This window comes from Aspergillus lucknowensis (genome assembly GCF_044049455.1).
Source record: "Aspergillus lucknowensis strain CBS 449.75 chromosome Unknown BJX67scaffold_37, whole genome shotgun sequence".
Lineage (NCBI taxonomy): Eukaryota > Fungi > Ascomycota > Eurotiomycetes > Eurotiales > Aspergillaceae > Aspergillus > Aspergillus lucknowensis.
Genome location: NW_027263581.1, coordinates 105,195 through 130,111, shown reverse-complemented (window position 1 = coordinate 130,111; position 24,917 = coordinate 105,195). Strand labels below are relative to the sequence as shown.

At 45.7% G+C, this 24,917-nt stretch overlaps 6 protein-coding genes across 6 annotated transcripts; 2 read left to right on the top strand and 4 right to left on the bottom strand.

Moving 5' to 3' along the window:
- Window positions 1-149: 149 nt before the first annotated feature.
- BJX67DRAFT_360299 (uncharacterized protein) lies at window positions 150-1,854 on the bottom strand. Its single transcript, XM_071029753.1, has 2 exons — window positions 1,354-1,854; window positions 150-1,288 (listed from the first exon to the last, which is right to left on the bottom strand). The coding sequence occupies exons 1-2, from the start codon at window positions 1,777-1,779 to the stop codon at window positions 410-412; spliced, it is 1,305 nt and encodes a 434-aa protein (XP_070883765.1). The 5' UTR covers window positions 1,780-1,854; the 3' UTR covers window positions 150-409.
- An 18-nt stretch (window positions 1,855-1,872) lies between these two features.
- Window positions 1,873-4,572, bottom strand: BJX67DRAFT_360290 (uncharacterized protein). The gene is made up of 2 exons (XM_071029752.1): window positions 2,081-4,572; window positions 1,873-2,005 (listed from the first exon to the last, which is right to left on the bottom strand). Exon 1 carries the CDS (start codon window positions 4,162-4,164, stop codon window positions 2,260-2,262), a length of 1,905 nt encoding a protein of 634 aa, XP_070883764.1. The 5' UTR covers window positions 4,165-4,572; the 3' UTR covers window positions 1,873-2,005; window positions 2,081-2,259.
- A 220-nt stretch (window positions 4,573-4,792) lies between these two features.
- On the bottom strand, window positions 4,793-6,147 carry BJX67DRAFT_360289 (SDR family oxidoreductase). Its single transcript, XM_071029751.1, has 6 exons — window positions 6,004-6,147; window positions 5,694-5,952; window positions 5,478-5,641; window positions 5,229-5,428; window positions 5,028-5,178; window positions 4,793-4,971 (listed from the first exon to the last, which is right to left on the bottom strand). Exons 1-6 carry the CDS (start codon window positions 6,056-6,058, stop codon window positions 4,856-4,858), a joined length of 945 nt encoding a protein of 314 aa, XP_070883763.1. The 5' UTR covers window positions 6,059-6,147; the 3' UTR covers window positions 4,793-4,855.
- A 4,147-nt stretch (window positions 6,148-10,294) lies between these two features.
- Window positions 10,295-11,524, top strand: BJX67DRAFT_373614 (uncharacterized protein; the record flags this gene model as incomplete). Its single annotated transcript, XM_071031423.1, has 4 exons — window positions 10,295-10,359; window positions 10,537-10,709; window positions 10,853-11,230; window positions 11,367-11,524. 4 exons carry the CDS (start codon window positions 10,295-10,297, stop codon window positions 11,522-11,524), a joined length of 774 nt encoding a protein of 257 aa, XP_070883762.1.
- A 442-nt stretch (window positions 11,525-11,966) lies between these two features.
- BJX67DRAFT_373613 (dynamin family protein) lies at window positions 11,967-15,113 on the top strand (the record flags this gene model as incomplete). Its single annotated transcript, XM_071031422.1, has 6 exons — window positions 11,967-12,085; window positions 12,746-13,040; window positions 13,127-13,165; window positions 13,213-13,787; window positions 13,877-14,701; window positions 14,822-15,113. 6 exons carry the CDS (start codon window positions 11,967-11,969, stop codon window positions 15,111-15,113), a joined length of 2,145 nt encoding a protein of 714 aa, XP_070883761.1.
- A 7,434-nt stretch (window positions 15,114-22,547) lies between these two features.
- BJX67DRAFT_199100 (uncharacterized protein) lies at window positions 22,548-24,161 on the bottom strand. The gene is made up of 2 exons (XM_071025430.1): window positions 23,696-24,161; window positions 22,548-23,642 (listed from the first exon to the last, which is right to left on the bottom strand). The coding sequence occupies exons 1-2, from the start codon at window positions 24,118-24,120 to the stop codon at window positions 22,751-22,753; spliced, it is 1,317 nt and encodes a 438-aa protein (XP_070883760.1). The 5' UTR covers window positions 24,121-24,161; the 3' UTR covers window positions 22,548-22,750.
- Between the last annotated feature and the right edge of the window lie 756 nt (window positions 24,162-24,917).

The window sequence follows — 24,917 nt, the reverse complement described above, 5'->3', positions numbered from 1 at the left end:
TTGGCCGAGTCTAGCTGATCCGTCCCTGGCGGGCATTCATGCGCGATTCTCTCACGTGATGTTAAGGGCTCTGAAACGCGCCATTTCTCACCATAATGCATTTAGGTTAGTACTCGTACGGGGAGAATGGCTTACAAGGAAAGGAAGTATGGGAGGCAAATGATTCCGCATTGAGAGACTAGTCTGGATTTACCGCTATCCTAGGAAACTTGGGTAAGGAACGGCAAGCGTAAGAATAACCGATCTGGAGCAGCCACAAAACAGACTAAAGTAGAGCGAAGATAATGAAGCCAAGTAATAACATCGCCTTTCTCGTTCTTAGTAAGAAAACCCAAAGCTCTTCCCGTCCAGCAGCCAGAGCCCCAGCCTCCACTTCCAACACCCGCAGCATTGGCTCACGACAAACCCATTACGCCTTGTCGGCGGTCCGTTCGGAGGGCGCGTCGTCAGCGTAAGCCGGGGGAAGATCATCAGTTGACTCGGCCATCAAACCCACTTTCTCCTGTTCTGATCCCTGTTCTTGTACTTCCTTTCGGGAAGTGCCACGGTAACGCCGCCACATAAAGACGGCAAACTGGCCAACCAGCATTCCAACGACACTCGCAGCGAGGCCGGCAAGCACTCCAAGAATAGCCGGAACGACGATAAACCGCATAACGCGGTGCAGGGTACGCTCCCAAGTCTTGTGGAACTTGTCTTGGAAGTGGGGGTGAGGGTGGGGATGATGACCGTGATGGCCATGGTGGCGATGGTGTGAGCCATCCTCCTCTGCGAAAGGCGAGAAGCGGTCGAAGTCACCATGAGGATGAGGAAGACGAGGAGGAGCGCCAGCGCCCTTGCAACCCTGTCCCTTGAACATTCCGATAAGGCGTTCCTTAGCCGCGGCGAACATCGTTCGGATACGATGTATCAAGAATCGTTTCAGGCACTTTGGCTTTCCGCCACACTTCCTCCAAGATTTACGGTCGGCGGTTTCCTCGATGTTCGTACCGACCATGTACAGAGTACCCTCAGCGTCGTGGATAAGGGTAATGGCGATGGTGTCCAGGGGAACAGGATGGCCTTGAATATCGAGGACAGTGAGTCGTACCTCCACCATGTCGAAGGGCTCCTCTGGAGGAGACAGGAGCGGTATCATCTCGACAGCGTAGCCCAACGGGACGGGCCCGGATTCCATGCCATCTTCTCGCCGACGTTCCGTAGCGGTGATCGGGGCGGGAGGGGAGGGAGGGAAGATCTGGCGGTCGTTGGCAAAGAGAAGGCCATCATCAATCGTAAATTTCAGCAACTGCTACGGGTTAGCCCTATCGTAACGAAATCGGAGAAGGCAGATATAATGAGGGCGTTACGCACCAGGGACGTCTCATCGCCACTTTCAATACCGAGAGGGCAACCAGTGCAGAGCAGATCAACCTGCTGCTGCTGAGATGCCTGGGCCTCGATGGGATTCAGGCTTGCGATATTGTTGGGGATGGTGAAGGCATCCGCGTTAACTTCGGGGACAACCAGAAACGCCCTCGCGGTGCTAAGAGCAAGGGCGCTCCCAAGCAGGAAAGAACGGAGGGTCATGGTGACAAAGTGATTAAAAATAGTACATGAAGGGGAATGAAAGACGAAGGTGAGAAGACAGAATGTATTTGAATTGCTTGAGACTCTCAGAGGAGATGGGAGATCGGATGAAGAGATGTCAGAAGTGGAAGGGAGTTGGAAGATGGACTCGGAGGGATGATGGATGGATGATGGCAACAGACGCAGAGAGTCAAGCGGCGATTGGCGCATCTCAAAGGCTGACGCAAACGCTAGACCTGTTTGGGCACTAGTGGCATTGTGTTGCGATGCCTCCTGGTGAAAAGCTGACGACTTCAAGCATCCAACCCAGCCACGCCAAACAGTTCTCGTTTGAGATATTCGGCATACGAGCATATCTGTCCGGCTAACAAACAGGGCCCATAAAGCGAGAGATCCTTTGTTGTCAGGCTCAGTCCGCTGGAGGCTTGGCAAAAAGGTGCGCCCAGATGCAGAATCTAATTTTATCTCGCCTGGCGGCTGACGTACGTTCTACATTGAATACTACGAGCAGTCAACTAACAGGTGCAAAAGAATTAATTTGACCAGTATCTAAGCGCCTGCTATCCCTCGTATCCCTCATCGGTAACCAAGGTCCTAAAGTAAGCAGCAGAAATTGGTCCAAACCTTCCCAAGTACCGATAGACTGGAGAACAATCAAGCAAGAATACGGAGCAAGAGAACATACCTATGTCACCCTATAACACTCGGGTTGATATCACTGTATCTCCCAATCTCAAATTCTATGAAATCCGCTGCCCTGCTATCCCCTGGGGTGGAAGTCCTCAGCGTGACGGCGAAATCATCAGGCCGCTGGTTCGCACTCTGCCAACTCTGCTTCGGGCCTTCAGACCGACCCAGGTGAGAAATAAATAATAGGAAAGTAAGTATGACAATCAACAAATGAGTCCAGTTCAGGGACCACCCGGTCTTCCTGGGGCGTCGATGCAGCTGCACCTCCTGTACGGGCTCTGCCGTCGGCCGGTCTGGCGCATATTCAACCTGCCCTGCGAACCTAACCAGCTTCGGGGAGTTCTTTCGATTCAAGGCAGGCCCAAGTGTCCACTTGCTGGCTCTCTGGCCCCATCGCTTTCTCTCGTCCGGCGAGAGTGCGGTAGGCTCGGGGAGATACCTTGGAGCTGTGCGGACCTTGGAGCGAGGGATGAAATTCTCGACAGGGTTAGTGATAGTCACGATCTTTGCTTCGACGGGGATATCAGTCTGGATGGCAGTGGTCTCCGTCTTGTCCCGTGAGATTGAGAATTTCTTGAGGAGTTCAGACAGTTCCTGGTCATTCCGACGATCGTATGGGTTCGGCGAGTACCAGGGACCGATCCTCTTGGGCGGAGGGGGCAATTTGTCGGCGTCAGCGACTGCTTGTACTCTTCTTACCATATCAGTTCCTTTCGCGAGCCGCGTACGCTTACGCGGTAGAACCTTGGTTTCACACTTCCTGCGTACCTTGATAGGCTCAGCGGCTTCCTTACCTTTCCCATTTCGGAGCTGGAGATATGAGTTAGCAGCACGAATCTCGGCGGATACTTTCCTGCACTCTAAAGGTCGTGCGGCCTTTTGCTCCACGAAGCCAGCCCGCTTAACCCCAGGCTTAACACGCGCCAGCCGACGTCGAACCCGCGTTGCAACCGGGGAGTTGTATCTTTCCGGGCGCTCCGACATTGCGGTATCCACCTCAAAGGCGTCGGCCATGTCTTTATCGATGGTCCCATATGGCAGCTTCTGCACGGGCTGCTGCTGGCTGTTCCTGTGTCTTGACTCCTCCAGCATATGTTGCCATCTGCTAGCATCGGTCCTGCGGGCGGCGCCGATAAGCTGAGTGATCTCGGCAACCTGATTCTTCAGGATGATATTCTCTTGGGTTAGTACACTGATGTAGCGCTGGAGGCTTTCGTTCCACTCATTCGACTGTCGCTCGTACATGGCCATTTTCATCCGGTAATCAGCGAGGGTTTCGCCAGCGATATCGACGGTGTTCATTAACTTGGCAATGGTAGCATCGCGCTCGCCCAGAGCGGTTCTCAACGCCCGGTCTTCCTTCTGGTAGGCCTTAATCATCTCCAAATGCTCCCTGCTTATCAAATTAGCTTCTCCAGAACTTGGCTTACTTTCGGCAGTCTGCGTGAGTTCCTCGCTGCGGCTGTACTCGCTGCTGCTGCCTTCGTAGCTCTCTCCCTGATAGTCACTGCCCAGGCTGTCACTGGGACCAGAGCCTGAGTCCTTACCCATACCCCTATATGGCTTTCTCAAAGCCTCGAGTTGCCGCCGGAGGTCGTCATTCTGTGCCTCAAGAATGAGGGCGTGTCGTTCGGCCTCGGATAGATGTCCTGCCTGTGAGCCGAGAATCTCAGTGACGAAGTCAATTTTTTCGTCAACGGGGGTATTGTAGTCCCTCAGGACATCGTGGATGTAATCCGCAACCCCAGGCTGGAGATGGAGTTTTGCTTTCTCCATATTCATCCGTCTCTCCTCCGCCTTTCTCATTTCCTCATTGTCTCTCTCGTAGCCGCTCTGGACATACTCCCACGCCTCGTTGTCGCCGGCCCTAGACTTACCCTTTCCCTTCGAATCGTTGTAAACCATGACGATGGATATGGATTGCTTTTGCCAGCAAAATGAAAAGTTCGGTAGTATATATTGTGATGTGTGTCGTGGAAGGTATTGTAAGCTGATGCTTATGACGATAAGGAAGGTGAGTCAATCCCCAGGACGGAGGTGGACTCTCTCTTATAGCCCTGGGAACAAGGAGATGCTCTCCTTTGTATCCATCTTTGTTGATTATTGATGGGACCAAACCTGCTTGTCCTTTGTCCGTGATAAAAGGGGATTCATTGCCCATTGTCCTTACCCAATGTTTCGTTTTCCCGCGTCCAACAATCAGCCCGGGACGTGTTTCTTTTCCTCCATTGTGATTCTCTTTGAGCAAAGGCACAATGCGTCTGTGAAGCGAATTAATAATGATTATCATGTCATCTCTGAATACTATCGTCTTGTTGCAGTCCAAATCGTCTTCGTGCCTGCAAACTAGTTGAGCATGGCCCTGCCAAGTTAGTGGCGGGAAACAGCCAACCACTTTGTAAAACCTCTTTCAGGAAGCAATTCGGAGGTTATGTAGAACTCACCGGGGATATGATCGAAGATTGGGGGATAACCATTCAGGGGGGGAGGATGAGATACACTCTAATCTAAATATACCAGAGCTGGATAAGAATGCAGATCTAACAAATTCCATGGCAATGTACCTAGTACCCAATGTAAGTCTATACTATTATATTCAGAGCTTTGCCTTCTTCTTTCCTTTGACATTCTGAAACGTATCCCCCGAAAGAAGAAAGTCGGGGTAATCTGCCGACCCAGCCCCAGAGGCAATGCGCCAGCTCGCGCCGTCCACTAATCCCATTGTTAATCTACCGAGGTGAGACAAAGCGCAATTAAGGGAAACTTACCAACGAGAATTTGACCACTCACGTAGCTTCCGGTGTCTGCCAACAGATACACGGTCGCGTCCGCGATATCTCGAACCGAACCAAATCGCCCCAGCGGCTGCGATTTGACGACTCTCTCTTTCTTATCCGATGGGAGGAGACGGTCCAAACCCTGTGCAGTTTAGTTCACGGCCCGAGCTGAGATAGACCTCTTGAACCCACCTCCGTTGAAGCAATAGGACCAGGGGCAATGACGTTGGACGTAACCCCCAAAGGCCCGAATTCAAGCGCGACGGTGTTTGACAAGGCATCAATGCCCGCTTTGGCGACCGCGACATGGCCTTGGAAAGGGGTGCCCGTGTAGTGTAGGGTGGCGCTAACGAAGATGATTCGACCTCCAGTTCCGGCTGGGGAGGGTTTCACTGCGCCAGGGTCAGTCGAGGACATGGCAATGGTGTTCGAATCACAAACATGTATCCGAATCCACCCTGTGCTTCGCCGCTGATTCTATGAGATGAGGAAGGGTCGCTTTGAGTGTATTATAGGATCCCAGGACATCGATTTCCATGACTGATTTAAAAGCATTCACGGAGACCTGGTTGATCGAGGCAAGGAAGTTTCCCGCGGCACCAGCACTATCGGTTCTATCGTCAGTCAAGGACAAGAGGCGCGAGCTCAGGAACGTACATGACGTAGTCGATTGCCCCAAGTTCCTTCACACATCGATCCACCGCGCTATTCAGGCTATCAATCGAGCGCACATCCACGGCGCCGATTCCTATGACCTTTGCACCCGGACGAGCCGTCGCAATGTCTTGCGCGACTTTCTCCGTCTTCTCGACGTTTCGTCCGACGATACAAGCGTTGGCGCCTAGGTGAACGAGGGCGCGAACCTGCGCGCTGCAGATGGTGCCCGCTCCACCTGTGCAGAAAACGACCTTATTTGCTTTGAGGTATTAGCTCCCATGCTAACGGATCCGGGTTGGTTCGGACTCACTGAACAGGCCATCCTTCCAGGTGTCGCTCAGGTAATCAGATTTGGGAAGAGGCATTGCGACGAGGGGTACAATGAGCGGAAAGCAGCCGCAAGAACGACAGGAGGGATGGTGGACAACTGATGAAAGAGCCTTGGAAAGGAAGCTGACAGCTTCGAGCTGCGACCTTCCCCACACATCTCGTTTCAACCGCGGTTATCGGCTGCCTCGGATAACTGCACGCGATCACCTGATGCTCGGTCCCACCCAACGCCCGATTTCACGACCACACAATGGCCAACATGAAGCAATTCAACCACATTGAATTGATTGCCAACTGGTAATCTCTCGTTGATTTTGCTTTGACTGGGACTGAGATCCCTGGCTCGAGACAGAATTTGCACACACGGTTGCCAGCATCACACCGGAGATGAGAGAACGGTGGTCGGACGAATAGGAGTGATCGGTTTTCATTTGGTGTTGAGGATATCCGTCGATCCCAACGGGTGCCTTTACAAGCTCTGCATGCGTCGAGATTGGAGTGCACCTGCATCGCCCAATGCTTTTTGGAAGCATGCCTACCCGAGAGGGCATGTAGCAGGACAGTCATTAAGGTTCAAAAGAATATTCACAGCTTCAGCTTCAGAGCCTCTCCTCTCCCCGCTCCAACTTGCATTTTCGCCACCTGTGCTGCGTCTTTTGATACTCTCAGCATTTCATCCAGAGCTTTGACGTCTGCCTCTAGCTGTGCAGCATGGTCGCTAATCTTGGGCGGCTGGAGGCCCACCTGTGGGGCGTTTTGTCATTTGGCCATGCTTTCTTGGTATCAATCACTACCTTGAGAGCTGGCAAGCAGACTGAGCCACAATACGAGTCGAATAGTTCAGCGGTCGGTTATAGAGATACACCCAAATCAAATACAGATGACATGAAATTTCCAACTATGTCTCGCCATTGGCAAAGCCAATAGCAAATCAGGGTCCTTTAAATGCCTCTTTCTAAATTCTCTTTAACAGTATATTCAGAATACTACAAACATGATGCAATCCTTTCCTTGCAATGAAACAAGACAGATTCTGGTTTGTAGCATTGTTGATTGTCGTAAGAGAAGTACAAGGTGCAACCTCCTTACAATTCTAGTACACTCCACCTGATGGCCAACAGAGAGAAATGATAAGTATCAATGAAACCAGAGTCACAACCAGATTCTCCTTGGTAAACCAGCCAATGCCTTCCAAAAGGGCATGCTTTTTGCTGCATAGAGATATTTCCTCCAGAATGGCTGGTAGCGAAGTGCCAATTCAGGGCCAAGTATTCCTTTTCGAATCAGGGCTTCACAGCTCTTTATCTCCTTCACGAGATCAATGGTCTTATATTCTGGAATGGAGCCTGCGATGTCTTTTGTTTTGCGCTTGAAGTCATAGGCTGCTAGAGCCATAGTAGGATAGACATCGTGCCAACAAGCAGAAATAAGTTAGTTGAAACCTGGTAGCAGTTGAGTTCTGGAAACTCCATCTTGCCAAATCGGCGATCATATTCTGATCGACAGAGTTCTTGTTCCATATCCTCATAGGGTTCATGGCCGTATACCATGAAGTACAGAAGAGATCCGAGCGCGAATTACTCAGTCCTCGCAGAGCAGAGACCATAGGTACCTTTCAAAGGACCAGCAACAATCATTCTGGCGCGGGGAGGCATAGTATCTTCAAGAAACTGTCCAATAGTGGTGGCACGGCCAAAATCAGTCAGCTTCAAATTAAAGTGCTTGTTGAGAAGATAGTTGAACTCATGCAGGTTATTATAACAAAAGCCTATTTTCTCGACGTATTCAAGGGCTGACCCTAGTTGTTGGAGCCATTGAGCGACAAGAGCAGGATCCTCGTATTCTTTCACACGACTCACACGCCCATGGAAGCCATTTACCCCTGGCTCTCGCTCCTAGCAGGGGCGCAATCGATAGCCAACAGTCTGGTTTGGGCAATAGGGTAGAAAAAGATAGTTGGGGAATGTAAGAAAACATTCAATTAGATTGGAACATCGATCCTGGCGGTCGTTCATGCGATTGAAGAAAGAGATTTCCTTAAAGAATAGATGTTTTGGTCCCTCCTCTTCCAACTTAGGATAAACAATTTTCACCACAATACTTGGAGTGACGCGGTGAATATTGGTATATGAACCGCTATCGATCCAGTTGTGTTTCTCGGCAGTATCCATGCTGAAGATAGCTATGGTCAATTTGTAATCTCATCCACACCTGTGTATAGTAGCAGGTGAGAAATTGATACTGAGACGACGAGAGGACGATGGGACGAGAGGACGCGAGTGTTGTAGTGTCCACCTGGTGTGCTCTGTATGCTGGGTGGAGAGAGGAGGCGGAAAAGCCCCTTGGGATCCAGTGGTGTCTGCTTCTGCAAAGAATCTGATGGCTGACATCCCACCGCCGCAGCCTGCATCAACATCTGTCTTCCGTGGCTTATGACGCGTATTTGCTCCCGGCCCCACGCTTGCAGGAAGTAAGAGCGTCGAAAGAAATCCTTTGGTGATATTAATCTTGCCCTTATTACAAAGATGGAACTTCGAGTCTAATATTGGCCCGGGTTAGATGATCCTCAAACGTTCCATGTAAACTGGACAAACACCTGGAGGCGGTGCCGGGCACGCTGTCAACTCGGCACTTCTGTCCGTTGGCTCAAGCACCCCTGTTGGTGCGTACCTGCCATTCATGTAGCTTATTCGTTGATACTTTAGCAAGACATAGCTATGGTTCATAGAATCAAGTCTTTCTGTTTGTCTCGTAGTTCCATGTAGTATGCATTACAAGTGGACCAGTTAGTGATTATAGAAAGCCAAGTTTCTAGATGGCAGGTTAAGCAGGTCTGCAGCGTGTCAAAGCAGCGCAGCTGAGTATTGAAGGATCTCACTGCAACCAGCCCATGCGTAGTTGCTATTCCCGGCCTCGCTTAATGTCGACCCCGATCCAACTTCCCGTTGAGGCTGCCATCATCCAACAAGCTGCCAAACATGGCGGCCTCAAACAAGAAGTTAACCTGTAAAGCATGCTGACAGGCATGGGAAAGCAACCAGGACATCTCATCAACCAATCCCATTGGATACGCCGTTGCCAATGCCACTGCAGTTCGTTCAACCAAGTCCTGCTCCTTTTCCTCTTGAACAGTACCGGCCGCAGCATACTGCACTAGCACCGGTGACAGCAGTCACCACAACTCCGCCAGGGTCTGGTCATTCCACGACTCCAGTCGCTCCTGGACGTGATTACAGTACTCATGACCATTGCAAGCATCTTGAAGTGGTCGACTAAAACCCGTCGTTCGGTAATCAGCATCAAATGCTTCGCCAAAATCCGCCTCTCTTTGACCAGTGTATATCTTGCTTACTTTTGGATATCCCAGTAATGTCCTTTGCTTCATATCCAACTAGTTTAGAGACTAGTTATAGTTAGGGATTCACGTGGAGTTCCTCCTCGACCTGCAGATGTAGCAGAAATGGCTAATCTTATTCTTCAATCTGCAGCATCGACCGCCCCTCAACCAATTGGAAAGAACTGGGCAACAGACTTTATTAATCGACGTGATGAACTAGATTCGCAATATGCCCGAAAGTATAGCTATCAGCGAGCTAATTGTGAAGATCCCCAGCTTCTAACGGTGTGGTTTGATCAACTATAGAATCCATTCTACTAAAGACTCTTCCTGAGTTTCAGTAAGCCTGTGGCCATTGGCGCGTTGTTCACCTCGATATTGGACTCCATTCATCCGATTGTGTAATGTTGCGCGAGGCACATTATAAAGCTTTGCAGTTTGACGGGCACTTGATATTTTGTTGTTTTTTAAAGCGGATATTGCGAGCTGGACTCTCCCCTTTGCTCAGCCAATTCTTGACCTGATAAACGCGGTTTTCGTGGCATGGTGGTTGGTTGAATAGCGACGTGTTGAACGACGCGGTCAAAATCGATGAGGTGGCCCAGTCGGTCGGGAATTACGTTACTTGAAAGTAAACGTAGTTAAGGAGAGCTCGTCAAGGAAACACGGCCATTGATTGATAACTATGCCGATGTAGGGGGAAATTCTATCTCCTATGCTACTTCCAGCTTGGGCCCCAGGCGTCCGCGAGAAACACCGAATATTCACGTTGCCACCCCCATAGCTTGTGGTTAGCAAGCTGACGTTCATTGTAACTCTAGCGAGCACTTAATATCTAAAAGACGAAAGCAAATTCTTTGCGGAAGCTGGCTGATATATAATGTTCGACCTTTATTCTCTCTTGCACTCGCAAATCTAACCCCTTGTCCTTGAAATGGTGCACAGCGACCCTGATGAAAGGCTAGTTTACCTAGCGTGCCAACATATTTTTTCGCGGCCGTAACTCCATGGTCCGCAAACGGAAGCAAGTGATGAGCTTGATCCAAAGGAACCAGCCTGCCCTAACCAGATATTCTCCGAGAATATAATATCGACCGCACATGCAACATTGCCAAGAGGCTTCTTGATGACGGAATTTTCCAGTCAAACTTACAGGCAAAGAACCGATTTCCCGAGCTGTTTGATATGTCTGTCACCTGCTCAGAGCGCTGAGCAAGAAGCATCGGGAGCAGAGGCAACAAGAGACGAAGCGAATACCTTAAGGGAGATCTCCGAAAAGGAAGGTTCAAGAGACATTATAATCAAATCCCAGACGCAAACAACTATTGAGGAAAAGGAAGAACTTACCGGTTGGTACTATATAAAGCAAACTAAGGGTTCTATGCCAATATATAGTATTAGCTTCCAAGACAAGGATTGGTTCAGATAGCCTAACCCCAAGTCTTTACCCCGTTTAAATACACTACCGAAGCCAACATATCATTACAACGAGTTATTCGGAGATTAGTAGAAGAAGGACGTTTTACATATGCTCAAAGGCGCTTCCCTCAGCTCCAGGTCAATGGCTGGGACTGCCTAGAGGTAGTGGAACTTACTAAGTGGATTAAGGTTCTTTCCCAATATTCCTATGAGCTGGTTACTATAGAGAAGCCTTTAGACGAGTTATTCAGCAACCTTCGTGCATTAAGGCACTCTCCTGTTCACCGACTTCGAAAGACTGCTATTGGGGTGGAACGTCTGGCAGAGAACGCACAACTTTTCCTCGAGACTTTGGACGAGGTTGATCGTTCAGAGAGAGTCTCAAGGCTACGGGGAGAGTTGAAAACAGCAGTTGAGGAACTTCAGCGAAATAAGGACCTTCTTGAAGGAAGTTATCTTGCTGAGAGAAAGGAATACAGACTGAACGCGCTACTTTAGACAGACGAGAATAAGATGCAATAGATACTGTACGATGGTGCATGGCGACCAACAATGCCTAAACGATATTGGTCAAAGACCTGAAAAAGTCGTTTATTATGTTAATCTAAGAGTCCCAACCAAAGAAGAAGGTAAGGGAAAAGAGAGGATGGTGGAAGAGCGCCCGGAGTTATCTAATTCGAACCAGGAGTTTGTGGAGAGCGTGGTACCTGTGAATAGTGTTGACTGTCAACCAGCACACTTGTGAAGGGATACAATAGGTTAGACGAAAAACTAAGGATATAGCAGATTGTTCTTCTCTATTTTATGCGCTCATTCTCAATAATAGTCCATGTTTCACAATACTAAATGCCAAGCCCTAGATAATACGAAGGCCAATAAACAAATCAAGGGGATCCTCAGAGGCCACTGCTAGATGACGGCCGTAGATGTCGCAACATGGCTTGTAGAAGCCACATTTTCCCTCTCAACACACAAAATGCAGGCCACGTGAAACCTTCTTATGCAGTCCAGCCACCTGTCGCTTGCTTGGAGTATCGCAATGACATAGTAGATTTGAGGGATCATTACCTCGCTCGTCGATGAAGCATAAAAACTTATCACAAGGACGGCACTTCCAGTAAGGGCGGCCAGCGTTTCCATTGCGGTTGGACCGTCGAGTTTTTCCTTTGGTGCCCCTGCGGTAGCAGATGTGGCAGGCTGGAGCGATGTTGGGAGCTGCAAGAAGCTCTGTAACACGAGCACTTGAAAGGTCGAAGGATAAAGTACGCTATGATTATCTTCAGCAATATAGTCTATCCACATATCAGTAAGACATACCGTCATAGTTGAGTCGCTTGGTGCTGACGAAGTCTTAACGGGCAACAGAAGGATGAAGGTACGTAGGACCAGAAAATGTTTGGCTGTAGTAAAGATCAATAGATAGTTTACCTACTGTTGGTAGCCCGAGGGAGAATATAAATATTTCCAAGTCCGAGCAAGCAACGCTTTATGTCTTTCCGCGACCCTTCTCCAAGGCTACCGTGGGGTCGGTTATTCATTCAGTAACTAGGGGGAGATTAATATTCTCAACGAATCTATATAGGGATAGCCCATGTAGGAATATTGTGTAACCTAACATAAAATTTGTTCTTAGGTTAAACAAGAAAGTTACTTTGGTCGAGGAAAAGTAAATCAGTCAGATTACTGGTTAGAGCTGGGAGGAATCCTTGAGCTGATTTGGGCCCACCTTCAAATACCTGAAGCCACAAGGGCTCGCAAGCGCCTACATACTTGTACAACCAAGTTTTCAGCTTTCAGGGGGCAACCCGTCCCAGCATTCCAAAAGCCCCCATATAAACCACAGGACTAGTATAAATGCAAGATAATCTGCTCATATTGCCTTATTAAATCATATTCAATTCCCAGCCAAGAGTAGACAACTTATTAGGCGCCAAAATGGCTCCCACAAATCAAATCCAAGCCCAAGGCTTGCGAATCCTGCATTATTGGAGAAGATTGACAAGCTTTTTGCCTATAACATCGGCGAATACATCAGTCTTCCACAGCTGGTGGTAGTTGGTGAACAATCCAGTGGGAAAAGTTCTGTTCTTGAAGGTCTAACAAAAATAGCATTCCCACGTGACAGCAGATTATGCACACAATATATAACGCAGATACTTTTCAGAAGAAATCTGCAGATGACAGATCGAAAGATTACCGCGTCTATAGTGCCAGGCCCAGATACAGCACCAGAGAGAGGGAGGCTCTTACGGGATTGGCATGTGTGGAGATAACAGACTGCAAGGCAAAACCAAAGTATCATTTGATGTTTTGGTGCAGCGGTCAAGAGCATGCAAACGACTTACAGGATCTTGATACCCAGTCATTTACACAGATAATGGCGGAGGTCAATTTCAACGCAGGATATTAAGACAACGGATATTGACAGTATAGGTGCAACAATTAATATGTCTATCGTTAATCGCTGGCGACGGTTTGCCTGCCTTTTCAAGTGACGTCCTGCGACTAGAGATTCAGGGTCCAGATGAAGAGCATCTTAGCGTCATTGACGTACCTGGTACCTTTGAAAACACGACACCTGGGGTGACCACAAAGGAAGATAAAGCTATGATGGATCACTTGGTTCTCAACTATATGAATAATCCGCGTTCGATCATACTTGCGGTAATCCCCGCTAATATGGATGTTGCGACCCAGAAAGTGGATCAGACGGCTAGGGATATTGACCCAGAAGGGTTAAGAACACTACGAGTTCTCACAAAACCAGACCATGAGGACAAAGGTGCCGAGCAGACCATGGTCAGCCTCATCAATGGCAGTAGTTCCCAGTCCGAGCTCGGATTGGTCCTTGTGCAAAACTTGGGTCGTAGTAAACTCCAAGAGGGGACAGTAGACCAAGATAAAGCAGAAAAGGCATTTTCTCATAGCAGTCCGTGGAGTTCTGTTGACCCACAAAAGTTTGGGATCCAAGCGCTTAAGACCCGTCTTCAAGAGTTGCTCACATCAAAGTGCGACGGGAATTCCCATCCGTAAGCGCCCTACTTTGTCCCTAAACCCAGAGCCTAATAGATGTGCATGTTCGGAATGAAGTTGGTAGTAAGCTCAAAGCTGCTAAGAATGCCATGCACTCTCTCAGTGCGGAACGTGAAGAGCCCGGGCAGCAAAGAACGTACCTCCTGGACATTATCACGCGCTTCCAGCAAATCACTCAAAATGCGCTCACCACCAATTATGGGATCAGCGACGAATTCGATAAATACCCCGAGATAAGACTTGCCACACTGGTGGTGACTTGGGATTCAAAATTTGGCGAAGACATGGCTGCTTATGGCCATAAGCACGAATTCGATTCCGAGAAACACCCAATCAACCTCCCAGATAAGAATGAGTTGGCAGATAACATGCCTCATCCTTTGACAGAGGAGGTGGATCACGAAGAGAAGCAGACCATCCAGACTCGAAAACTTACTACCTGCCCCGAATTGGAGGAGGTGATACCAGAACAACTCCCCGTCACTTATCCTGTTAAAGGGCAAATAGAGCCTTGGATTAAGAGCTTGTATCTGAGCTCTAGAGGCTTTGAGATTGGGACAATTAGCCCGACCTTGCTACCACCAATCATGAAAACTCAGTCTTCTAGCAGGCCTGCCATTGCCCACGGTTATATTGCAGACGTGATAACTATGGTCCATAAATTCATTCTTCGAGCCCTCGAACTGGCATGCCCGGAACCAAAGGTTCGCACGAGACTACTTACGGTGACTATGGATGACCTTCTAGCGAAATACTCGCGCGCTCTCGGGCAAGTTGATTTCCTTCTTCGCATTGAACGTACCGGCAGGCCGAACACTCTAAACAAGCGCCTCGCCAAGAACTTGCATATATGGTACGCAGCAATCCTTGCAAACTGGATCTTAATTTAGTTTCTCATATATACTGTCAGCACGGGTGAGGAACAGGAACAACAAACAACTTCACTAGACATCGCAACTCTCTGCAGAGATAGAGCTTTTCAATACAAGAAGCCTCCCGAAGTTCAGAGCTTAGGTAACTATATGGATTGGATAGTCCTAGAACTTCACAATACCCTCAAGGCATATTACGAAGTAGCGCTTGACCGATTTGTGGATACTGTTTATATGCAGGCAGCTGACTTTTTCTTGGTGATGGGTGAAGAGTCACCGAAGTCATTGTTCTTGTCATCTTTTGTGAGTGGTCTGACGGAAGGGCAGTTAGAAAGGATTGCTGGGGAGGATGTGGGACTTAAAAGAAGGAGGACACAGTTGAAGAAGGAGATCCAAGAGCTAGAGATGGGAAGAAGTATTTTAATCTAGCTTATGTATCTTCGAAGCTCATCACTCTTCTTAAAGCTTGCTATCATCAGTACCTCTGGGGTCGGCATGAAGTCCAAACTCGAGTAGCTCCTGGACTTATGCAAGTCCGCAAGAGATTTATAATTAGCCTCAAGAGATCACTAAGCAGTATTAAAATTATAAGAGATTAAGAGCGACTCCAGGTGGCCTGAACACTAGACCGTAGAAACAGAAAAGAGGCTTAAGTCCATTCCAAGAGAATCTGCCAGCATGTCATATGACGCGTCCTGAGATAATCTACCACTATGTTAATATCCAAAAACAGAGTATAAATTTAAGCTAAAACTCGAACTGCGCTTCATTGCTCTGCCCTCTCTCAAATACCAAGTTAGTCACGCTAACATACTATACCTGAAGACAATAAGATGGTTGTTTGCTTCCATCGTCGCTCTTAAGATCTTCCACTACCATGGGATATACGTGTACTGAGCTTTTAGAAGACTTCTGGGACATGGACGAAGCAATCGAGCACTTACAGCGCTATCATGCTAGCATTACTCGTCGTCCTGGGCGCCTTGGGGCCGCGGATAGCCATGGGCACAACTGGTATTGCTTTGATTGTGAATCCAAATATTTGAATAACCATCGAAGCTTTGACTCGTATAAGGCTATATGGAATCATTTACAGTGTCGCCATGGTCTCATACTGGACTGCCTGGACGTGAGCTAAGAAGAAACTTGACCTCCGTGTGAGGTAAAAATCATTGCCGAGGTCTAGTTGTGCTAAGGAGACGGACCTCTTCTTTTAATAATTTGAATTGGCGGACCCCCCAGCTTTCACACCAATACTCGCCGTCCAGTTACGGTAAATATAAATCTAGGATACGATCAGGAAGGATCTTGGTTGTCTCCGTTGAATTCCTAAATAGTTCTCGAGACCAACCTTCTTCAAATACCGGCCGCAAAGATCCAACGCAAATATTTGCCGCTTCAGCATGCGTCGTGATCTTCTAGAAGTACCCAAAGTAGACGAGCATGGCATCATCCACCTTGCCCGTAACCATGCTTGGGTTAATCCATGGAACCCCTCCATCGCCAGCTGCACTCACTCCAATCATGATATCTCCTGGATTCCAACCGTTTCAAAGTCTTTGTCTCTGTACTACATTACATTATGTGGCGCACCCATCCGACAAATGCGGTGGGGGCGCTGGGAAGGCACGGATAGAAGTTCGTACTGAGCCAAAGTCTGTTTTAAGCCCGCTAAAGTAGGGATGCCTCGAATACAAGCTCCTTCAGCCCACGAGGCTTGGCGTGATACAAGGTTTCCAAAAGGCAGGTCTGCGAGAATGGCTCCTCAGGTTTGCTATTGATAGGATACTGGCTCGGAGTGCAACATCTACGGCAGTCTTCAAGTAGATATATCTAGATCAAGTAACATCAGAAGTGGGAAATAGGTAGTGAGTAAGTGGAGACAATCTGCTTGTATGCGGAATAAATTACGCATACGATGCTCTATTGTCTACCAGATCCAACAGCTTAGTACAACCAACATGCCTGCACGAATGCAGTCGAGATGGTGTGAATTACTTGTTCTGTCTTCCCATCTGCGTTGAAACTCACGAAAGTATCGAAGACAAGGAACACTGGAGAAGTTCACTAGCACAAAACTTGGCAGCTGAGTCCCGATGCCAAAGACCATATCCAAATAAGTAACGGTGTCGTCAACAGTTGATATTACTTATTTGGTCTATATCTCTTTGCAGTAACACGGTGCCATTTGTCCTTTTTAATGGTATCCCGTATGTGATCAAGCTTTACCGGCACCAATTGTACCAACGTTAGCGCTCGTTTGCGAAATGACGAACATAGACACTAGTTGTTCAAATATTGTTGGAGGCCTCGGTTAGGCGACTAGCCGAGGTCATGTGACCACACAACCTCCCTAGTAGGTCGACACTCAGTAGCTAGAGAGAATCAAGTGACTTTGTTCTGGCTAACAGGTTATGAGCCCCTAGACTCAGGATATTCCCCTATTTTAAAGTTAGAACGACCCTTTACAATCTATTAGAACCCTCTTGCAGCAATTTAAGCACTATTATTGCTTCTAGTATTGCTATAGTAGAGTTTTTAACTATTTCCAGGGCATACTATTAGGTTGAGCCAATAGGATCCTATATTAGTTGATAAATTAACGATTCTACAAGCTGCTAAAGAAGGTTTAGTTGATCAGCAATAGCTAACATGTTAAATACTAGTTAGAATACTAGAAATCCTACTATTGCTAATCAAATAACATGCCAGGGCTACTTGCTTCCCAAGTCTCTAAGCAAGAAGCTAGAAGGCGTACTAGACTGCTTAGAAGGCAAGGAGGACTTTAAGGACTGGAATTGGTATGTATAGTTAATCCTGCAGGCTCAGAACCTAGATTAGCTAATTGATAATACTATTCCACGTCCAAAAAATAATGATCTAAACTATAAACATTAGGATGACATATTAGCCCGAGTAGCCTTATAGTTAAAAAACCAAGTATCCAAGCAGGTTACTAGATAGCTGCAAGTGTCAGGACTAAATTTAAGGCTTGTAGATAAGCTCTATAACTAAATAAAAAAGATTATTATTAGTAAAGGAACTACATGATGTAGAATTGTAGGAATCAAAGCTATAATAATAACAAGAAACCAATTTAGAAGCATTATAGAATATATTAACGCGTACAAGAATACTAATACTATGGCGGACTGTATAGGGATTAGTGTTGGCCTGTATCTTGCTATCCTTGCGGCCCTTTATAACCTCTACGAGGATCTACCAAACTGGGTCCTTACCTAGCAATATACTTTTACTAATAACATGGTAATAATATACTAGTAGGTAGACTTCTATAACCTCTATAATAAAGCTATCTTGCAGGCAATAGCTAATATTGAACTCTCCATGGCTGCCCTGAACTATACTAATAATAAAGAGGGCAATAATAATAAAAGCCAGAAGAAAAAGGGTAAAAAGACCAAGCAAGATAGACCAAAAAATAGCCAGTTAATTGATAACTATATTAACTTATTTAGAAATGCAAAGAATAAAAAAGATCATGATAGCTGCTATATATACTATAGAGGCCCTAGTTATAGTATAGATTCCTGCTATTATCTCAATCCTAAACAATAGAAAAAGGATTAGCAGGCCTATAATAGTTGTTGGGTGTATTGGCCAAAGTTATTAAAACCCTTGAATTCAAAAAGCAAGGATGCTGGGCAATATGCAGCTGTGGAGGTGTTATATAGCAATAATAACTTTAAATTTGCCGCTATGGTAGTGGCTGCAGTATCCTTGGGTAGTGGGACCAGACTATGGATCTAGGATACTAGCTTGGCCTGATATATAGTTGCAGACTAGGGATATTTTACCTTGCTATGCCTGTATTAGAAAGATAAGAGCCCCTATACCTACTAAATGGCGGGGATATTAGATAGCAAGACTTATAGATATGGGCGAGCTAAGCTATAGCTCCAAGACCTTCATGGTAAACTGCAAGAGATTGAGATTAATGCCTACTACAATCTTAATATGAAATTCAACCTCTATAGTATTGCTCGGGCTTAGGAGAATTAGTTGAATTGGTCTGTAAAAGATGTAATAGTTTATGATTAGTCAACTAACATGCCTATATTATTTATACCTAAGCAATATAGGGTCTATTATCTTGACACCTTTCTTCTAGATCCCATGGATAACAAGGAGTTTGTTGCCATGGTGGCAGCTAATGTTAATAAGACCCTTCTGGCTTACTATTGCCTTGGCCATGCTAGCATCCTAAAGATTAAAGGTTCTAGTCTAGTCCCGGGTTGAATTTAACTATTTATGTGTGATACATGCAATAATACACACTCCAAGAAACAAGTTTTCCAAGAGGTCTAAAATAGCAAAGATCTAGATGCTAATAACCCTACTATGTTATAGTATACCAACATGCAGATAATAAAGCTAATAGGCCATGGCGGCTATCTATACTACCTAATCTATATTAACATGGCAACCTGCCTGATGTCTATATACATGTTAAAGGATAAGGGTCAGGCCTTAGAGAAACTTTTGCAGTTGTGTGAGTGGTTAAATACTAATACAGGCTAATATCCCTAGCAATTCCTAATAAATAGGGGATTAGAATTCAAGGTATTTATTTAGAAGGCTGCTGATAAAGGCATTACATGCAAAATAACCCTTTTATAGACTCCTGAGCTAAACAGGCCATCTGAATATTTTGGAGGCTATTTAAATAGTATAGCCCAGGCCACTATTATTAATAGTGGTCTCCTGGAGGTGCTGTGGCTGATAGCTATTAAAACCATTACCTATATCGCGAACTAGCTGCCCTGGCCAAAGGATAAAGATCCAAGAGCCTTAATATGTTATTAGAGAGAATAGTTTAAGTAATCTAACCTAAATCTGCCCCTGAAGCATCTCCAAGTATTTAGCTGTAGGGCGTGGGTTCATATCCTAAAGGAGGACCAAGTTACTATTAAGAAGATAGGATATTAGGCCAAGCTTGGGTACCTAGTTGGCTATAATAGAGATTATGGCCATGTCTTTAAGGTATGGGTTCCTGCTAATAATAAGATAATAAGGTCTTAGGATGTTGTATTTAATAAATCCTATATATATCATGATAATTATCCTAATAGTAAGCTATTAGCTGTAGATATAGAATCTAAATTACCTACTAGCAATCCTAGAGAACCTACTATAGTCCATATATTAAAAAATACACCTATACCATAACACCCTGATATACCACTATAACTAGATATTGCACCTAATAGGGGTGGATCAACCAAGCAAGCTAGCCCAGCAGAAGAGCGAGTTAAGGAGGTTATTAAGCGTGTGGAGGAACAATATGGGGATGGAGATGTCGAGATGCAGGATGCCAGCCCAATATTGCCGCCAGAGACCCCGGAGGTCAGCTATACCTGGTAGATTGAATCCAATATACCTGTAGGATTACTGCCAGCAAGCCAAGCCAATAGTGGGGATCAGGATCCCGAACATCAATATCATCAGGTTGCTATTTGGCCACCTGAGATCCTGCAACGCCTAATTCTATACCCACCTTGCCCACTACAAGTCCTTCTACCTTGGCACTAACCTTTTAGAGAGAATCCTGACCCTTTACTGTTATTTTTTTAGTTGCAAATAGCTAATACTGGCTATGAGGAGCATATAAAAGCCTTATTTAGCTCGGGGAATGTCTACATGTTAAACTTATTAACTAGGATTCCTAAAGCTACAAGAGAACCTAAGAATCAGCCTGAATTGCTTCCTTCTCTGCCTTTTCCACCTCCTCCTCCTCCTGTTATCCCCAAAAAGCGTGGAAGACCTTGGAAGGACCATGTAGCTAAGAATTGGCCTGTTGTTGAATTAATGGCCAGGAAAAGGCGCGTGTTAAAGCAAGCTAATAAGGGGATTCTGCTTATATGGCTCGGGAATGAGCAATTACTTGTAGTACTTGATATTGTCAAACCTTTAGAAAGACTTCAGGCTACTAATATTAGGATCCTGTAGTCCTATAAAGAAGCCATACAGTCACTATATATAGATTGATGGAAAGCTGCAATAGTAACTTAATATAATAATATTGCTTAGATAAATGCCTTTATGGTTGTTCTAAGGCCTATGCGGGCCAAGGCTCATGTTTTGCCTGGGAAATGGGTATTTGCCCTAAAGCAGGATAAGAATAACTTTGTCAACTATTTTAAAGCATGCTAGGTTATATATAGGAATAACTAATGGCCTGGAATTGACTTTTATAACTCCTTGGTGCTAGTACTATTGGATATAGTAATCTGCATGTTCTTTACCATGGTTATAGTAAGGAAGAAGAAGATAAGGCAGGTTAATATTGTTACTACTTATCTCCATGCAGTGCTAAGAGATCATCACATCTACATGCGCTAACTACCTGGATTTAAATCCCCTGGAGGATTAGACAAGGTTTGGTGTTTGGATCAAGCCTTGTATAGCCTTTGGCAAGCAGGCTATTTATAGTTTAAAAAGATCAAGAGAAAGCTCATGGTTATGGGATTTATATTACTATATAAGGAGCCATGTATATATTGCAGAGGTAAGGCCTATATTATTATATGGGTTGATGACCTAATACTTGCTGATGATATGGAAGCTGGCATTGACAATATTCAGGCTAATCTTGGGGAATCGTTTAACCTAAAGGTAATCAGGGAACTGACCTGATTCCTAGGCTATACCATCCACCAGGATCCCAATTCTAGTATTATATTAATGAGCCAGGATGTCTATACCAAGGATATCCTTACCAAGTATGGCATGGTAACATGCAGCAGCGCTAATATCCCCATGAATCTAGTATACTAATCCTACTATATAAAGCTTGAGAAGCAAGAATCCAGCCCAAGTAATATTGAGAATGCTAAATCAGCTCCAGTTTCTAACTTTATAATAGTCCTAGGTCGGCTCAACTAGCTTGTCACTAAAACACGGCCTAATATTTAGTATGCTGTATTCCAACTGTAACATTATATAAGCTCCCTGATCTAATATAACCTAAAGGCCGTCAAAAATCTGCTATAGTATCTAAAATACCACTAATATTGCCTGTAGATTGGTTAAAATCCTGAAGCAGGTCTATAGATCTATGTCAATACCGTGTATCAAGATTATGCTAATAGTAAGAGTACTAAGGTATTTATAATACTCTATGCAGGCAGCCCGATATCTTGGTCCTCTAAAAAGGAATTAGTGCTTGCCCTATCTATAACTATTGTAGAACTTATTGCTTTTAACTATATAGTCAAGGAAGTGTTGTATGTCCAGAAGCTTGCTACAGCGCTTGGCTTACCAATCAACAAGAAGATTATGATATCAACTAATAGTAACAATGCTGTCAAATTACTTTAGAAAATAGGTTTCTTGCTTACTATAAAGTGGCTAGATAACTATTTCCTATTTATCAAGGACTGCCTGGAAGTAGGTAAGATTGAATTCTTGCATATTAACAGGACGCGCAATCTAGCTAATAGATTTACTAAGCCACTTGATGCAGGCCATTTTGAAGCCTTTATAAGATTAATTAACCTTTAAGAGGTTGTCTAGTAGGCCAATTCGCTTCTTATTTCTATAGAGGATGTTAGAATAAGGTTTTTTCCATGGTTTTTCCCTGTAGTTCATGTGTTTTTTCCCATGTTTTTATCCTGAGTTCTGTATCTCAACACCAGGCGTTGTATCTAGACTACCAAATTAGGAAGGTTGCCGGCCTCATACTAGCAAGTCGCCTACGGGGGTGTGTTGGAGGCCTCGGTTAGGCGACTAGCCGAGGTCATGTGACCACACAACCTCCCTAGTAGGTCGACACTCAGTAGCTAGAGAGAATCAAGCGACTTCGTTCTGGCCGACAAATATTCGTCTCTTGCTTGCAATATTATTCAATGATAGCTTGTTAAACAATGTCCAGGTAGAATACTTAAGCAGTTAGTATAGACAATGTCGTCCCATAACTGCTATGTTACCAGCAGTAAACGAAACAAGTGCAATGCTAACGACATACATGCGGCCTAAGCGAAGAGCAACTCAGAAGCAATATAATTTCTATTGCTAACAAAAGTACTGCATCACAAATTCAATAATCACAGATTGCGTAGGAGAATGGCAAATAAAGCCACAAAGAGCAGATTCTTCAAGTCGCAAATTGGGGAAAAGCTTCCCGGAGCAGTAAACTCGCGTGATTGATAAATCTCGTTCATATCTTTGCTGCTACTGCTGGAACTCCGCTCTATGGGCCCTTTTCTTGCGCATGGGTCACGGGAATCCAGGAACGGGGAGTGACTTATTTGCCCAAGAATTTGCTCCGAATCCACGTCTGCTGTGATTCCCTTGGCCGAAATGAGATCACCCACGTCGGAAATGACAGCCTGCTTGGCCCTTTCGGCAGCATAAATGTCTTCGAAAACGTTGGTCCGAGCTTGTTCTGATCTTTGGGTGGCATTCTCGCAAATCGACAAGCATCCCATGAGATAGTCTCTTTCATTCTGTCTTTTGCGAGATTCTGCAAAGATCTCTTCAAATTCCTCGACGACATCTCCCGGAAAACTTTTGAGTCTGTCTCGTACGAGCTGATCCCTTTGTTCTAAATTTGCCATTATTGCTTCAGTGTTCGAAGTCGAGTGGTTCAGATATCTCTTAGTAGTTTCGTCCGCAGTTAGGTTGGCTTCGGGGGTCTCGGTGGACGCATATCGTGTGTTGCAGATCGGCGAAGTGCCATCTGGAACAATAGCCGAATGGCCACGATTGATTGATTGATGTATCTGCTGACAAATATCAAGGCATTGTTTGACGCGAAACCTCTCTCTTAATGCCCTTTCCAGTTCCTCTTGTTCATTGACGGCGGTGATGCCCTGTAAGGATAGGCTTTTCATTCGATCATCAATCAGACGTATATGCTCATTCAACTTGCTTGTTGTCTCCTGGGTGATCTTATTGTAATCATCAAGGGCTTGTTCGGTAGCTCTTTTTGTACGGCTGTAAACTGTTAGCGCCAATCCACTCAGAGAAGTTATTTCTTTCCAACTTACAGCTTCACGGTCCCAAGGGCTAGCGCAATTGTTTCCTGATACACCGACAGGATACTCTGAACGCTCTTAATCTGATCCGCCCGAAACTTAAAATTTACCCAGTTCCTGACACTAGGTCTCTTCCCATCAGAACGTTTGGTACATTTCCGTATTAATTTTTCCAGGTCCTTGCAGGCTTCACCACACCCAAGTAAGGGAGCCTTTAGGAGAACGAGATCGGTATCGGTTTCAGCACCAGGTTTCGAAAGAAGTGAGACTAGATAGCTCAAGACATCTTGAAGAGATTCGAGTTGGCGTTTAAGATGCCACATATCCTTCGGCTGATCCTCGAAGGACTGAAATTGGTGAGAAACTGAACGGCATGCTCCATAAGCAAATGTAGCCAACGTCAGCAGTCCAGTAGCAAAAGAGAATGGATCCACCATGATGAAGGTAATGCGGGAAAATGAAACAGGTATTAGGAGATAGGAACAGAAAAGTGATAGAGATAGACAAAGCACCTTTGCCCCCTTAAATACTCAATCTTACAAGGCCTGACCATCTTTGCCGCCCATAATTCCTCCTTCACCAAAATATGTTCTAAAAATATCAAAGTATCCTCAGCGCTTAACCGACTAGTAAGAAGAGCCTCTAAGTATTATTATTCAATTTAAGTTTGCCATGGCCTGTGCTATATTCACATCTTTATCTTAGGCGATATGTGTGGCCTCTGCGCCACCAAAACGGTATCACTTATATTGGCGAACTTCGAATTCTCGAGAGGTAGTGTGCAGTCTTATCCACCACCAGTTTCATAGAGACTCTCATGACCTATCACCAATTACCTAGTGACCATTTGATCGACAAGATTGGTCAATACACTCAAGCGCTTAGTTATGAGTGTCTCAGTCTAACGTATTACGGTTAATGTCAAACGATCACTCCTGACAGGAGTTGAATGCGGTCAAGTCCCATAGTTATTTTGAGGTTACCATTTCTGGCTCCAGAAAAGGGGGGAAGGGAAATGGAGGGTGTTCAACCGAAGCGCCGTGTCCAGGGTGGTGCCATGCGTTGACCTTCCGCGTACCTTGGAGTCGGCAGGAAGGGGAGTGTTGCCTCACTGTTGCAAAGTATTTTTGAGAGTTGACGAAAAACGGTGGGCTTATGCCCCAGAATCTCATGGGTGTCTTGTGCAGCATATGAGGAAAAGGACCAACGCAGGTAGAGAAATGTCTTACAATAC

What these genes read in the sequence shown, in the direction of transcription:
- BJX67DRAFT_360299 (XM_071029753.1), bottom strand. Translation starts at nt 1,779, where the DNA reads ATGCGCCAATCGCCGCTTGACTCTCTGCGTCTGTTGCCATCATCCATC. An exon ending in GTGGCGATGAGACGTCCCTG is followed by an intron (nt 1,289 to 1,353) that starts GTGCGTAACGCC and finishes AACCCGTAGCAG; the next exon opens with TTGCTGAAATTTACGATTGA.
- BJX67DRAFT_360290 (XM_071029752.1), bottom strand. Translation starts at nt 4,164, where the DNA reads ATGGTTTACAACGATTCGAAGGGAAAGGGTAAGTCTAGGGCCGGCGAC.
- BJX67DRAFT_360289 (XM_071029751.1), bottom strand. Translation starts at nt 6,058, where the DNA reads ATGCCTCTTCCCAAATCTGATTACCTGAGCGACACCTGGAAGGATGGC. An exon ending in GTCCTATTGCTTCAACGGAG is followed by an intron (nt 5,179 to 5,228) that starts GTGGGTTCAAGA and finishes TAAACTGCACAG; the next exon opens with GGTTTGGACCGTCTCCTCCC. An exon ending in GAGTGGTCAAATTCTCGTTG is followed by an intron (nt 4,972 to 5,027) that starts GTAAGTTTCCCT and finishes CAATGGGATTAG; the next exon opens with TGGACGGCGCGAGCTGGCGC.
- BJX67DRAFT_199100 (XM_071025430.1), bottom strand. Translation starts at nt 24,120, where the DNA reads ATGGTGGATCCATTCTCTTTTGCTACTGGACTGCTGACGTTGGCTACA. An exon ending in GCCCTTGGGACCGTGAAGCT is followed by an intron (nt 23,643 to 23,695) that starts GTAAGTTGGAAA and finishes AACAGTTTACAG; the next exon opens with CCGTACAAAAAGAGCTACCG.